General features: G+C 34.7%; 4 protein-coding genes across 6 annotated transcripts; 1 reads left to right on the plus strand and 3 right to left on the minus strand.

The window, feature by feature from the left end:
• Nucleotides 1-442: 442 nt before the first annotated feature.
• On the plus strand, nt 443-2,868 carry LOC149717654 (BAG family molecular chaperone regulator 2). Of its 2 annotated transcripts, none has more exons than XM_089840427.1 (3): nt 443-1,021; nt 1,117-1,495; nt 1,939-2,868. In XM_089840427.1, exons 1-3 carry the CDS (start codon nt 1,019-1,021, stop codon nt 2,289-2,291), a joined length of 735 nt encoding a protein of 244 aa, XP_089696553.1. In that variant the 5' UTR covers nt 443-1,018; the 3' UTR covers nt 2,292-2,868. The 2 variants fall into 2 exon arrangements, with proteins under 2 accessions (XP_089696553.1, XP_089696549.1); XM_089840423.1 differs by having other exon boundaries at nt 443-667; nt 766-1,495.
• Nucleotides 2,869-3,516: 648 nt separating this feature from the next.
• Rab23 (RAS oncogene family member Rab23) lies at nt 3,517-8,369 on the minus strand. Its single transcript, XM_089840433.1, has 9 exons — nt 8,213-8,369; nt 7,339-7,512; nt 7,144-7,265; nt 6,926-7,011; nt 6,758-6,834; nt 6,595-6,674; nt 6,437-6,519; nt 6,176-6,265; nt 3,517-5,780 (listed from the first exon to the last, which is right to left on the minus strand). Exons 2-9 carry the CDS (start codon nt 7,369-7,371, stop codon nt 5,635-5,637), a joined length of 717 nt encoding a protein of 238 aa, XP_089696559.1. The 5' UTR covers nt 7,372-7,512; nt 8,213-8,369; the 3' UTR covers nt 3,517-5,634.
• A 303-nt stretch (nt 8,370-8,672) lies between these two features.
• Nucleotides 8,673-12,760, minus strand: Madm (MLF1-adaptor molecule). Its single transcript, XM_089840418.1, has 10 exons — nt 12,031-12,760; nt 11,633-11,947; nt 11,413-11,548; nt 11,233-11,325; nt 11,104-11,159; nt 10,921-11,022; nt 10,559-10,691; nt 10,125-10,471; nt 9,931-10,050; nt 8,673-9,094 (listed from the first exon to the last, which is right to left on the minus strand). Exons 1-10 carry the CDS (start codon nt 12,157-12,159, stop codon nt 9,014-9,016), a joined length of 1,512 nt encoding a protein of 503 aa, XP_089696544.1. The 5' UTR covers nt 12,160-12,760; the 3' UTR covers nt 8,673-9,013.
• Nucleotides 12,761-13,332: 572 nt separating this feature from the next.
• Nucleotides 13,333-14,561, minus strand: LOC149717657 (BLOC-1-related complex subunit 8 homolog). 2 transcript variants are annotated; one of them, XM_089840515.1, is made up of 5 exons: nt 14,361-14,561; nt 14,213-14,266; nt 14,031-14,163; nt 13,903-13,967; nt 13,333-13,836 (listed from the first exon to the last, which is right to left on the minus strand). In XM_089840515.1, exons 3-5 carry the CDS (start codon nt 14,148-14,150, stop codon nt 13,401-13,403), a joined length of 621 nt encoding a protein of 206 aa, XP_089696641.1. In that variant the 5' UTR covers nt 14,151-14,163; nt 14,213-14,266; nt 14,361-14,561; the 3' UTR covers nt 13,333-13,400. The 2 variants fall into 2 exon arrangements, with proteins under 2 accessions (XP_089696641.1, XP_089696639.1); XM_089840513.1 differs by having other exon boundaries at nt 14,031-14,143; nt 14,361-14,558.
• Between the last annotated feature and the right edge of the window lie 77 nt (nt 14,562-14,638).

Below are 14,638 nucleotides of genomic sequence, written 5' to 3' on the forward strand. Positions count from 1 at the left end.
TACGGCTGCCGAAACTTTGGATGCAACAAGGATTTTTCTCGAACATCCTCTTCCATGGAGACGTTTTTCTTTACTTTTTATTTCTCCCTCTTCTCAGCTGAGAACTAATTTTAGCCTCGAAATCTTACGGGCTTCTTCCCTCTCTCTAAGCAGCGTAATTTTCAAAGTGCATGCATTCCAAAGAATAAAATGGCATCTTCGGACCCGAGTAAGTTAGGCTATCAGCAGCAACAACCAGCAACCACTGTTCGAAGGATTTATACCAGGGTAAGGGTCAAAACTTTAAAACCTAAGAAGTACTCTCGAGCTTCTTTTAAACTTCTATCAACTCTTTCATTTATCGTCTGCATCCTCCCCATGTTTATCTTCGCTAAATGTCAATCTCTCGGGGATACCCTTTCGAGAGTAGCAACTTTCGAGTACCGGAGGACGCGCGGCGGGGAGGGGTGATTTCGAGACTTTCGACTTCGAGCCATTTGTTTAGTGTCGGTTTTTTCAATCATCAATCTTATTATATCGATTTATTTATAGGTTAAGTCATTGTTGGCCATTTTCCATCAAGTTTAAAATAACGTAGTTAGTGAATTTTCTTTAAATAATAGGCTATTTAGTCTTTGAAATGGGTGCGGCGGCTGCCAAACCATCAAAGTTGCCGAAATTATCTAAGGTATCTCGTAAATATTTCTCAAGAATATCGTTAATTTTATAAAATAAGGTTTGATTGATCATAGTTTAACATTATAAGGATAAACATTAAATTTATAGATAGATATAGGAGGCAATGATTAATGTACGATTTGTGTCGGAAATTCGCTCGCTAAGCCTAACATCCGTCGAATCTATGGTATTGGGACACAAAGAAATTCTTCCTAGACCTACATCGCCAAATTATTCCCTAATATTACACAAACATTAAATTTACATTATAATTGAACTTCAAATTGGCCTAAAAGAGTGGAAACTGGCCTACAATGAACGTTCTTTTTTATTTTTGTCGTGTTGGCGGGTTCGTTTTTGCATGGTTTGTATTTCGCGCTTTAATTTTTGCCGCCAAATATGACATTTACCTACCTCCCCCCCCTTCCCGCCATTTTTTTTTTCCCCCCAACTTCAAAGGTTTCCAGCGAAACAGTCCGAAGAACAGATTCACCTGATAGAGGAGTTGGAGTGACGTTTCAACAAGGCGGTAGGGAGTTGCGTAGGGAAATTGGTGTTGGCCCACCGCATCATCCATCGGGCTTAACCCGTTGCCAACGTCTCGTCTTCGGGACCCAAAATCATGAGATTTCTATGACTTTTAATGGGAACATGGCAGAAAAAATAAACATAAAATTTCGCAGAGTATCCGATAGAATCGTCGAAATGCTTGATCATATTGAAAAAAGGGTCGAAATTCTACGCGAAACGGCTTACGCTATGGAACAAGAGAAGGAAGCCCTACTCTCCATGATACATACGATTCAGAGTAATAAGGATTTACACGAAATTAGACAAGGTAAGCCTTGGCGTCTTGTTTTAGTAATATATCGCGGCTGTCAACGTCTGCCAATGTGAATGTGATCTTACAATTTTTTGTTTTTTCCATAAATGGCATGCCATGGAGGGAAAAAAATAGCTTAGCTAAAATACCTATAATTTAGGGTTTGAATGGGAATTTGGGAAACCTTTGTCTGTTTTAATTACAACATTACTTTGGGAAGTTTCAGTTAGTTTTAGTATCAGTTTCAACTTTAGTACTAATATTCTACCATAGTGTAAGTGTAGTACTAGAATATACTTACTAGCACATCAAAATTATTCCAAAAATGTTATTATTAGGGCGTGGTGCTTTTTAAACATATATTATAAAAAAAATCCCACACAAAATAACATTAAAAAAAACCTTGAAAATATAAAAATTAATTTTTAAAAAACTTGTTTCTTTCTTTTAAATTTTAGATGAAAAAGAAGAAATCGAATTAACCGCGGATCGTTTAGTTAGGCGAACTTTAACGGTAGAAGTAGCGGTAACTACACCTCGTAATGAACTTCAAGAACAAGCCCTAGAAAAAGTGACCCATTACTTGGACACAGTTTTGGATAAAGCCAAAAATGATCTTAATTCGGCCAAATTATTGTGCCAAACTTATCTCAACTGTTGCCTACCGGACTATCAAGGTCCCATAGACCAAAAATTTCAATCTTGCTTGATAGAATGCACCGCTGATGATCAGAAAAAAACTAGAAAAAGATTAGAATCTATTCTAACAACAATTAGACACGCGGAACATCAAAGTGGACAAGAAACTTGATTTTAAATATATTTAAAAAAATAAATATATAAATCGCCTAAGTTCTAAGTCAAGCTGCTAATGGGAACATTTTAATTAATTTATAAATAAAATTCACACCAAATAGCTAATTCATACGAATTTTGTAGAAATGGGTAAAAAAAAATAATCTTCAGTCACAAATTTTATCATAAATAACCTTAAAACTTAAATACTTAAATCTTAAAACAAACAAAAAAAAAAGGCTGATAATTTAAATTTTCATCAAAAATTCAAAATTAAATTAATTTAATATTTTGTTGTTGTTTTTTATTGTGGGTTCACTAAAATCAGTATTACTAAGCCTTTTTTTCCCCTCCTTCAGAATGCAACTAAAAAAACTCGTATTGTGTTCAAAACTAAGTGCCTTGTAAATACCTTACCGCCATAATTTGATTCTTCCTTTTCAAAAACAAATTAAAACAAAAAAAAAATAATTCAAAATTGTATATTTCAAGGTGTTTTAGGAGTGGTTGAAAAAAAAAATTGTATCAACATTGATCTGTAAAATTTAAAATGTTAACTAATTTTATAATAAAATATGTTTGACTAACGTTGATTTAATTTTCCTCATTTAAGTTTTAAACTTCACAGCCTTAAATCACGAGGTGTATAGGGACTTGGCAATTCAGGCTTAACTCCGCCCCCAGCGCCATTATGGTATGTTTTTTAACAGAATGAAAGCTATATAAGCCCCTCCTCCTGGTATGTTTTTTAGCACTAGTGGAAGTAGCCTGACGTTGCATGACATAGTACTGCCAAGTCCCTATTGTGGAAGGAGTAGAGACTAAGGCCTATATCCAGCTAATGTAAACAATCTCTGACGTCATTTCTCTTAGAGTCAGAGAACACTATTTTAACTTTTAAATGCGTCGTGGTTTTCTTCTTTCCCGGTTTAACTCTTTGAATATTTTCCATATTATAGTTAATATAAATAGAAATAATAGTAAAGATATAAATTTAAATTAGATTTGCAAACGCATGAGAAATTCCCGCTAGTCTCAGCACGGAGCTTCTATTAACAGGGAGAGGAAACTTCCTTCCCCTCAAGTACTGTAAAGGCCCTTAGGAAACGTAGACACTATTTGTCCATAAAAAGGGGCACATTTTTAATCCCCCCCCTCGGTTTTCACTGGTAAAAAATTGGAGCCTAGGTAAACAACAAAGATGGCCGCCTTCACTCGTTCGTAGAAAGACATAAGCCTCGGACTTTTTAATGTTTAATTGCTATAATAATTGGTACAATTTTAAAAATTAAAATGGATTGCGATTACAATCAGTTAGTTTGTAAAAAGGGGAAGAAGAATAAATGTGTTTACGGAAGCTGTAGAAGCGATTCACGATATAAATCGTCCTTTTATGGCCAGGAATTAAAGTTTATAGTCCGTACCTTTTTAGTCTTAGCAGGGAGAGAGGCTTTTGTCTCCATTTGTATAGTCACAAAACCTTTATTTTCAACATAATCACGGAGCTTAATATAATCTGGATTTGTTCAGAGCACAACGGAGCTACACGACCACGTTCAACGTCTTCAAACTTTCAACGGCGGTCGGTAAGCCTTGTCTACAAGCAGGGGTCGCGTTCCTCCAACTTCCTTACGACAAGAAAATGACGTCAGACTTTGTTTACTTCGGCTCAGTGTGCGCGCGAGGAATGAAAACGGTGCGCAGAACCGAGGTACGCTAAGAGCGAGGGGGAAGAGACCGAGTTTCCTCTCCCTGTAATAGAAGCTCCGTGGTCTCAGACTTGATATACCAAGGCTTAACCCTCCTCAACGTGACCCTCGCCGCCATCTTTCTTATTTACATGGATGAGATCGTCTAGGTTTGGAGGGAGGGTCAAAATTGATACCCCCCCCTTTCTATTGACAAATAAGGTGTCTCTAGTACGTCTCCTTCTACAACAATACACCTCCGTGGTTAAATATAATTTTCCTTAATTAGGCCTAATCCCTCCCAAAAAATTAATTCTTAGAACTCTTATTTGAATTTCATATATTTATTACTCCATTTTGTAAAGACAATAGGGACGGATATTGATATTTGTGTAGGGTCGCGACATAAATTTGTTCTAAATATTGAGCCCCCTTTTAATATATATATATATGTATATTTTGAATCAAATCAAATCAAAATAAGGGGAAAAATATCATATCATTTTGCGATTGGTTAAATAGTTAATACCTATTTTTAACTTTCCATTATAATATTTTTTTTTCCTTGGAAATTGCCATTTCCACCTTTCTTTTGTAAATTTGAGTTTTTTGAATTGATATTTGATTATTTGTGCATGCATAAAATTGCTTCTAGATTTTCATTGTGACTTTTGAGAGTTTTAGGCTTAAATAGATCACATCATTTGCATACTTGCGTTGTTGATTTTTTTGAGCATTAAATAATTTGAAACGAGTCCAAAAAATAAATGTAAACTTTTGAACTACCAAATAAGAAATAAGTTACTGACCTTTCATTGAGAATTGTTTAAGCTAAGTAATAATATATCGTAAACAAATATTTAACCTACCTCAAATGTACCAGTATATTTATACAAAATAATCTATATATATTTTTAATTAAAAATAATTTAACAAAATTTAATGAGCCAGCTAAAATTAAAATTAAAAATTAAATTTTACTAATCAAAGAAAGAAAGATAGTTAGTTGTAGAATTAAATCTATCACCGGTGCATATCATTAATTAAAAAACATCTTCAAACAAACCAACAAACCTGAAGCTAATTATAATTTTCCCTCTCCTTAAACTTAATTAATTAATATAATCTCAATTTGTAAAAAAAAAAAATTAAATTAAATTAAAAACCATTAAAAAGATTAAATATGTCCTTGAACTTGGGAAAGGAAAACAAAACTACTTCAAAAAAGAGTAAAAATAAACAAACTTGGTGCTGACATAAGAGCTTTTAAAAAACTTACAAAAAAATATAATATATCGCAGCATGGTTGGCAGAAGAATACATTAAAATATAATGGCACTTAAAAATATTCTTGTTGTTGTTGCTAAACAGTAAACACATTGGTTTTCTAAGCCTTTTGCCATTTGATTTAAAAAAAAGTGAACTGGTTCTGGACGGATTATTTAGTGTTATTTTAAATGCAATGCAAAACCTTTCTAAACTACATTAGTTTACTTTTAGTGCCATTTTGTTTAGTTTCTTTTTGTTTTAGTGGCGGGATGGATTGGAGATATTTGTTTACTGGCAATTTTAAGGGGTATCTTTTGTTTAAATCATGTTTAAAGGGAATATTTCATTTCCCCTTTAAACTTTGGACGGATAATTAAGGGGGGGAAATAAAATACAAATCATCTAAAGTAGACTGCAGCTTTTCTTTAAAAGCTTTTTGCCACTTTTTGATCTACTACTACTTTGATGTAGAGAGATCGTGCCATTTAGAGGTTTTGAGCCCCGTCTACCAAATTGCTGGTTTTTGTTAGAATTGCTGGTTAAGAAATCTATAAATATAAATATAACAAGAACCAAATTGTCATTGAAAGAAAAGTTGATATTTGGCTTCAATAACAGGGTTCGTACGAAATTTTTACATTGAAAATCCCTGACTTTTCCAGGTTATCCCTGACCAAATTTTCGCAATATCCCTGACCGTTTTAAGGTGTTTATCAGAGCCCACTTCATCACACCAGGCTCATATTTAGCATTGCACGAAGCAAGGTTTGATATAACAAACGAAATCCCTGACATATCCCTGACCTTTTAGGAAAGTTTTTCAAATCCCTGACTTATCCCTGACTTTTTCCCCTATTTTCCATATCCCTGACTTATCCAGGTTTTCCAGGTTATCCAGGTTCCGTACGAACCCTGAATAAAGACTTATAAAGCAATATTTTACGATTTTCAATTGTAGGAGACTGCTTTTCGGATGGAATATCAATCACATCATTCATTTGTTGCAGGTATTTTGTTGATAAATGCCGAAATACTAAATTTTGAAATGTAATTCTTTTAGTTTAGAGCTGGATTTATTTGATTAGGTCTTACGAGAGATTTATTACTCTTGGAAATCATTTTAAGCTCAAAACAAAGTGTTACGTAATAAAAACAAATCTTTCTCAAGACCAGCCCTTCAGAGATTTAACAATTGTATTCATACCATCACTAACGTTCAAGTCCTCTTTAACAGAGGTCCGATAAAACCTTAATTTCAATTTCCTAGCCAAATCCTCAGCTTCATCTCTATGAGATAAACATAAAGATTCACAGTGGGGAATTTGTTACATCAGACTTATCACCAACCAAGCAGAAACTAACCTATGAACGCAAGCCTGATCAACAAGATCTATCTTATTTTGAACAAGAACAGTTGGAACTGTGCCACATTCATTTTCAACCTTAATAATGATAATAATAATAATAAAAGAATCCGAAAAGGTTGAACAACTATTCAGATATAGTCAGTAAGGTATTTTTATACCTTCTTTTTCCAACTTTCAATTGCTAGGAAAGAATCCCTGTCAACCGTTGAAAATACCAAGACACACGCTTGTGCCCCTAAATTGGTGTAATTCAGCAGTTTAAACCAATGGAAGAAAAAAAACAAAAAAACCTGACACTCCTTGAGAAAGAAGCTAGTTCAATTTACCTCGATAATATGCTTTGGTGATAGCATCAAATTCTTCCTGCCCCGCAGTATCCCATAACATTAGCCTAACATCCTCTCCATTTACTCTAAATTACAAGTTTTATTTTAACAAAATAACTATTTTAAGTTCAAGCAAAAACAGAAACTCGTAACTTGAAGGTAAATATTAAATCAAGTTGAGTTTCTAAGAAGAATAAATAAATAAAAACTTCATTTACTCTATTTGTCTTTCCAAGAAATCAACACCAATTGTTTTCTTATATTCCTGCGTAAATATTCCTTTACAATAGCGTTGAATCATACTAGACTTTCCAACAGCTCCATTACCTACCACAACCACCTATATTTCCCCACACACACAAATGTATTTTAAGTACCAAGTAACAACTACTTTGTACTTAAACTTTCAATACCTTTATGGCAGTCTCAAAATCTTCCTCACGCATTGGTTTAGTCTTGTTTTTTAGAAATACTTAAGACTTGATAGAGGAAAATAAAGAGCCGCTTTGAACTTTGCCAGTAGTCATGTCTCTACATAATATTCTCTTTCAGATTTAAATTGATATCACATTGTTAAAATAGTCTGTCTGCAATGGTGAAATGGGAAAGAGGACCAAGAGAGAACAAACTACTGTGAAATTAATCTACCTGTGTTGTCTTAAAACTGATAAAAATGGTGGACTGGTATTGGGGGGTTGGGAAACCAATTGGCCTACAATGCACCCTCAATTTTTCAACCACTAGGCAGGCAAGACATAAAACATAGGGAGTAAGTAATTTGGTGGAATTTTTGACCATTTTAAGTGGGAGGGGGCAGAAATGTAGGGTGCCAGGCAATTCTGGCTACAAGAAGAAGAAGAAGAGAGGAAAACAAGTGAAGCGTGTCATCCTGAGAATCTAAGAGGGGTAGGCATAGAAGCTAGAGGTTTAAATGATTAAATTTTACCCTCCCCTGTCATTCCTTTCAGGGTCAGAAACCGCTTTTCAAAAGAAGTATAAACCACACTTCGCCCAATAGCTATATAAGCATTGCAGGAAAGCCATAACCCCTAACGAAACGGGGTTAATTAATTCCCCAATTAATCGACAGCTTATATGACGTCAAACTTTGCAGAGCTCAACACCATTTAATAACACGTTACGTTAAAGCTCGGATATTCCAACTTCCCAAGGCTTAGGTTCATGCATTTAAAAAACTTACCAAGGCTTAACGCAAACAAAATTTGAAGGATTACATAGATAAATACATTGTTGATTTTCAATTAAACAAGCAAATTGACTTCTCACCAATTCGATACTTCTATTAGATGTATATTCCGTCTTTTAAGAATCGCGACTTGATTTTAATTAACTAATTAACATAAGTCGCCGGCAGCTTCGAGTCACTTGGAACCGCTTTGTTATTAAACGATTGGCAACTTTGGCACTGCGCGCTGTTCATTGGTCGCTGGAGGGCGCTGTAGGATTTAATTATTCAAGCAGAGTTTGATCAACTGCACCATCGACAATACGCAGTTTTCCCAACTGCCTAAAAGAGCAAATTCCGCTTGGCGCGTGCGTAATATAGCGGTGACGTATTTGGCCTATTCTCGCGGGCAAATCAAAGTTGACAAACCACCTTCCTTCACGTTTTGAACTAGGCCTAACGTAAAAAATTCAAATCGGAATTTCCTTATTGAATTTTTAATAAAGACTTGCTTTTACGTAAATAAAACACGGAAAACACTTAAAAAACGGAAGAAGAAAATTTGTAGCATTGAAAATTTTAGTTTAAAGTTTATTTCCTTTTTTTTTTCATTCCAATCCTTTGGTAAAGCACACTCAATGGCACTCCGCATACATTATAAGCTCGTATAAAATACAGTTATCACTAGAAATCTCTTTACACTTTATTTTTATTTTGCTCCTAATGTTTGTAAAAATGCCGTTATATGGTAAAAACCCCACTCAAACTTGTTTTTCTCAATTACACTTCAGCAGTCAGATTCCCCCATTAATTAATATTACAGGAGTTATTTTAATTTATTTTTGAATTTTTTTTATAGGTTATACTATTTTTTATTTTTATTAAACTATTATATCAGAACTTCACTTAGCCACAATTGGCTGAGCTACGTGCCTACGACTAAGGGTATCAGAGATGAAACTTTCCACCATTTCCTTATCAGTCTATTATAAGATAATATATACTTAGAATCCTGTTCTTTGACATAATAGGCCTAAAATAGACCAAAAATGGCTGGGGAAAAAAGGGCCTTGGACCTTTTTGACAGCCATGTTAGGCCTAAAATAGACCAAAAAATGGCTGCCAAAAAGGGCCTTGGACTTATTTGACAGCCATATTAGGCCTAAAATAGACCAAAATGGCTGCCAAAAAGGGTCTTGGACTTATTTTCCAGCCATATTAGGCCTAAAATAGACCAAAAAAATGGCTGCCAAAAAGGGCCCCCCCCCCCCCCCCCGGACTTATTTGACAGCCATATTAGGCCTAAAATAGACCAAAATGGCTGCCAGAAAGGGCCTTGGACTTATTTTCCAGCCATATTAGGCCTAAAATAGACCAAAAAATGGCTGCCAGAAAGGGCCTTGGACTTATTTTCCAGCCATATTAGGCCTAAAATAGACCAAATGGCTGCCAAAAAGGGCCTTGGACTTATTTTCCAGCCATATTAGGCCTAAAATAGACCAAAATGGCTGCCAAAAAGGGCCTTGGACTTATTTGCCAGTCATATTAGGCCTAAATGGCTGCCAAAAAGGGCCTTGGACTTATTTGCCAATCATATTAGGCCTAAAATGGACCAAAAATGGCCTTGGACTTTTTTGCCAGTCATATTAGGCCTAAAATAGACCAAAAAGGGCCTTGGACTTATTTTCCAGCCATATTAGGCCTAAATGGCTGCCCAAAAGGGTTTGGACTTATTTGCCAGCCATATTAGGCCTAAAATGGCTGCCAAAAAGGGTTTTGGACTTATTTGACAGCCATATTAGGGTCAGTTATCATTTACCTGATTGATTAAGCCATGATCCACTAGCTCACTAGATAGAATTGTGGCCGTGTCTTGAAGAGTTACTTCACAAGTTAACTGGCGATTCATTTTGTCATCCATTCTGAGCAGAAGAGTCAACTAAAACAGATAAAAAAACGCATCAATTTGTCAAAAACAAAACTTATAATAGATATAATTTATAATAATAATACCATCAGGTTCTGAGTCTCTTCCTGGGGCTTTATATTACACATGATATCTATAATCCTCCGTGTTTCTTGATCAGTTGGTTCTGGTGAAGCTGACTTAACACTCTCTTCAACTTCGGGGGAAGAAGCCCTAGTTCTAGAATTAGCGGAGGAATTGGCCGTAAAAGCGGTCAAGGGATAGATTCCATTCCTAACATCTTCCAAGAACTTTTCCAATTCCAATTTAGGACAATCACTCCTTTTTAACTTAACACCTTGTCTACCATCTTTATGAATTATCTCGGCTACAAAGTCATCCTGTTCAAAACCAGATTGAAAAGCTTCGTCCGTCAATTGGTCAGGCTGATAAGCTAAATTTTAATTTGTAGAAAGATTATTAATTAATTAATTAATTAGAGGTTTAAACTTTAGTTTCTCTCGCTTTCTTAACTCCTTACAAGTAATATGAACAATACTATGCGCGGCTAACAATTTCAAGGAATGAACTTCAAAGATGACTGAATGGAAGAGTAGACCTTTGGCAGTTGGGCGTTCAAGAGGGTTTATTCTCAAACATTGACGAATAAAATCCTTTTTCAATAAAAAAATATTCAAGAATTTCAATCATTCTTCATTTAATAGGGACTTGGCAATTCGGGCTTAACTCCGCCCCCAGCGCCATTATGGTATGTTTTTTTAACAGAATGAAAGCTACATAAGCCCCTCCTCCTGGTATGTTTTTTAGCACTAGTGGAAGGTAGCCTGACGTTGCGTGACGTAGTACTGCCAAGTCCCTATTTTCTCTTTTAAATCAAATCACCTTTTGTAAAGAATTTTCAAGAGATTCGATCGTTTTTTCAATAACATCCTGAGTTATTTGGGTCCCTGATTCACCATTTCCTGGAATTTCTAGGGCTGCCATCTAAAATATACCATGAAATCAATGAATTCATGGTTTCAAGGGGGTTTTTAGATCATAATGTCCGCCCTTTTAGTAACATACTTCAAGAGCACACATTCCAAAAGAGTATATATCAACAGCTGGTGTGACCATGGAAACTGTAAAGAAAGTTTCACGATTTAACCCTGATTTCTTCATCATTTTTTCCCGTCTATTTTTCATTTTACTTACACGATTTGTTGCCAAACTCAGGAGCAATAAAATGGACATTGATTATATCTTCTCTAAATGTTTTAACGTGTCTATGTATCGCGTCTGGTGCCACTGTTTAATAATTAAGGAACAAAATGCTAAGCTAAGTTTCTTACTACATTCAAAGAAACTTTGTTAAAAAAAATATTTTTAACTGACCAGAACCAATTTTAACTAATCCATTATGTTGGATAAATATTGTATCACAGGTTAGATTTCCATGCACAACTGGTGGTGAACAGCTGTGCAAATAACTAAGGGCGGACAAAATCTGGGTGCACCAACGTTTCCATGCCTAAATAAACATATTTAAGAGTTAAACCCCAATATTCCTTTTTTTAACTAAGATATACAAATACAAAGTTATTAAAAAATTAACCTGCAAGGGCAATTTTATAACATTTCTTTTGGTTTTCTTTAAAAACTGCTTCAAAGAACCACTGGACATGTATTCGGTAATAAATATAACTCTTGGCTTTTCAGTGTTGTTATCTATCCAATATTTATGAAACTTGACAATGTTAGGATGTTCCAACTGCGTGAGATTGTCAAAAACTTGTCTGATCTTTTCCTCCTGCGATTTGAAGTTTTTCCTTTCTGAAAACTTAACTTCATTCCAGACAACTTCAACACCTTCCTCAGTATCCATAGCTAAATAAGCGGCATCAATGCCAGGTATATCTCTCTGTTGAACCTTCAATCATATTTGAGACCAAGTTTTTAAACCAAGGTCACTCGGAGAAAAATTCAATAACTTATAAAAACTAAATTTCCTACCTCTTCCCTTCTCTTGAGCCAACGTCCGCATGGACTCTCTTCCAAAATATCGCATTCATCTTCGGAATCTTCTCCACCACTTTCTCTAGGCACTTTAGATTTTTGTTCACTATTTTTTATGTCCGGCATGGCTGTAACCTTTTATTCCTTGTAAAACCTATTACCATGCTACTTTATCCTTTCAAATTATACCCTGACTTATCACTTTTCCAGGTAATTATGGTAATTGGCACCGTGTAAGTCAACTCAGACACCAAAATAATTAAAGTACGAAGGCTGACTTAATCAAAACCTAACTAACCTAGAGCAGTAGCAGCAGATATGTATTTTCTTTTACACCAAATTTAAAACGATTTCATCAATGTGTCAGGTGCAATATTTAACTCCAATTTGAGTGAATAATCACCACCAATTAATGTTAATTAACACGTAAGATGTATTAGAAAATCCTAATTTACAATCCATACCAAAAAACGAAAATGTTACTTTGAAAACTAAATTTTTTTGACCAAGGCTTAACTTTATAAGAACTTTAAGACGACGACCCTCGTTGTCATCTCCTTTTGTCTTACCGAACTATAGCCACATTTCAAGACATCGGATTAAAAGGAACACTTTAATTAAGATTAGTTAAATTAATCTAAAATTTAACATTAATAAATCTACGACGAACTTTCCGATTCCAACATCCAGCAAACTGACTCAACAGAGCAAAGACAGGGATGCCAGATTTAATTAAAACCTTCAACCCGCCAAAATTATATTGGAAACAAGCCCAAAAAACCGCCAATCGTTATTTCGCAAAAAAAGCCCAAAAACTGTCCAGCCCAAAAACAAGCCAATAATTTATCGTGAAAATTTAAAATTAGTTTTTCTTATAGATATATCAATGCATATTGCATACTGACCCCATTTTTAAAACACAAAACAAATGAAACCAAAAGGGATGACAGTACTATTTGATAGTTTTTTGGGAATTCTAATTATCTTGGTTTATTGGCGGTATTTTAAATACAGAAAGCCAAAGAAAAATCCGACAAGCCCAATTTCCAGCCAACAGCCAACCTTTTTATTTCCAGCCAATTTTTTTTGAGAAGAAGCCCAACTGGCGGCTTTCCAGCCCAATATTGCATCCCTGAGCAAAGACTGCATAAGTAGATGGACTAGGAAATGGGAGGGGCATAATCATAATTACGTCACCAACTGTGTTTCAGGGTCGGAAAAAGGCCAAAAAAAATAAATAAATTTTTTTTCTTCCAAATTTTAAATTTTTTACAATTTAATTTAATTAAATTAAATACATTATGTTTATACAATCTATATAATAAAATTACTTTATACATTAAATACAACAACAATAATAAGCCAATTTATTTCTGCAAGAAACTTTTTTCTCTAGACGGAGTTTTAGATCTGCTATTTGTATGTTTTGGAGTCGTAGCTGCACTAGCACTTCCACTAGCACCTGAATTTAAGGAACCTCTTCTATTTGAAGGAGAGCTAGAGACGGAAGAGGCCCGAGCCCTTCTAGGTGAAGGTCCCAACTTAGAATTTGAAGGAATAACGTTAATGAAACTTCCACTGGCACTAGTTGATGAGCTTATGGGAGCGGTATTAGGCAAAAATGAAGAATGTAGATCAAATGATCCTGAGAAACGTTGGTACATGGATAGTGGAGTTTTCTTTTCTCTAGCGGTGTTTTGAGATTCTTCATAGGCTAGTTGCTGTTTTGTGAAAATAGCGGACTTTAGAAGCTCTTGTGTAGTTTGGAAACTTTTCTTGCTACCTTCAATAGATTTTACAGCACTGACGACAGATTATTAATTAGAAGGCTGTAACTAATTAATTAATATACTTTTAAAGGCATATTACCTAATAGAATACTCTAAGTCATAGCATTTTCCCTGAAGCTGCTTTTGAACCTGATTTACTTCCAACTAGGTAATAAATATATTTAATAATGGCCACTGAGTTAAACTACACATATTTTTGGACCTTACTCTTTTTTCAATAACTTGTGGAAGAGTTTTACGTATGTGTTCTTGAAGTCTATAACACGCTAGTGAAGGTTCATTAGACACTATATGAATGTTTTCTGACGTTTTCTCACAAGCTGTCATACATACATATCCCCTGATGTAAATTAATTAACTCGTATATGAACTAAATACGATAAATATACCTTTTTTAACCTTCTTTTCGAGTTCTAAATCCATATTAGGACTTTGAACTCTTTCTGAAATGATTAAAAGTAATTTTTTTTAGGATTTTAGTTCCGGATTTGTTGTGAAAATATGGTGGCCAAGGCTTAGGGTCAAAAACCACTTAACCATTATTTGAGGAATGCATAATCGATAAAGTTATTAACCCTAAAATTTCTAGAAATATTATTAACTAATCAAACCCTGTCATCTTACAGCACATCCTCCCTAACCTACAATTCAGTTTGAATCAAGTGTCAACAACAACAAAAACTGTCAAAAAAACACAACTTTTATTCAGCCCCGAGTTATGAGTCACATGACGGTGGGTGATGACATCACACTTTCACCTTGACCAATCAGAAGACAAGAAAATATTGCGCCTAAAATTCAAAATTAGTAAACTC

This window comes from Phalangium opilio, unplaced genomic scaffold, assembly GCF_054372755.1.
Source record: "Phalangium opilio isolate 3A_F unplaced genomic scaffold, DU_Popi_V2 ptg000003l_1, whole genome shotgun sequence".
Classification (NCBI taxonomy): domain Eukaryota; kingdom Metazoa; phylum Arthropoda; class Arachnida; order Opiliones; family Phalangiidae; genus Phalangium; species Phalangium opilio.

Excerpts from the sequence above, each read along its gene's own strand:
- LOC149717654 (XM_089840423.1), top strand. The coding sequence starts at position 1,057 with ATGACATTTACCTACCTCCCCCCCCTTCCCGCCATTTTTTTTTTCCCC. Across the intron at positions 1,496-1,938 it reads TTTACACGAAATTAGACAAG|ATGAAAAAGAAGAAATCGAA; the intron begins GTAAGCCTTGGC and ends TTTAAATTTTAG.
- Rab23 (XM_089840433.1), bottom strand. The coding sequence starts at position 7,371 with ATGCGTGAGGAAGATTTTGAGACTGCCATAAAG. Across the intron at positions 7,266-7,338 it reads ATTTTGAGACTGCCATAAAG|GTGGTTGTGGTAGGTAATGG; the intron begins GTATTGAAAGTT and ends GGGGAAATATAG. Across the intron at positions 6,520-6,594 it reads GATCAGGCTTGCGTTCATAG|AGATGAAGCTGAGGATTTGG; the intron begins GTTAGTTTCTGC and ends TTTATCTCATAG.
- Madm (XM_089840418.1), bottom strand. The coding sequence starts at position 12,159 with ATGCCGGACATAAAAAATAGTGAACAAAAATCTAAAGTGCCTAGAGAA. Across the intron at positions 11,160-11,232 it reads TGAGTTTGGCAACAAATCGT|TTTCCATGGTCACACCAGCT; the intron begins GTAAGTAAAATG and ends CTTTCTTTACAG. Across the intron at positions 10,472-10,558 it reads TAGTATTGTTCATATTACTT|CTTATCAGCCTGACCAATTG; the intron begins GTAAGGAGTTAA and ends ATTAAAATTTAG.
- LOC149717657 (XM_089840513.1), bottom strand. Across the intron at positions 14,144-14,212 it reads CGAAAAGAAGGTTAAAAAAG|CTTGTGAGAAAACGTCAGAA; the intron begins GTATATTTATCG and ends TATGTATGACAG. Across the intron at positions 13,968-14,030 it reads CACAAGTTATTGAAAAAAGA|TTGGAAGTAAATCAGGTTCA; the intron begins GTAAGGTCCAAA and ends TTTATTACCTAG.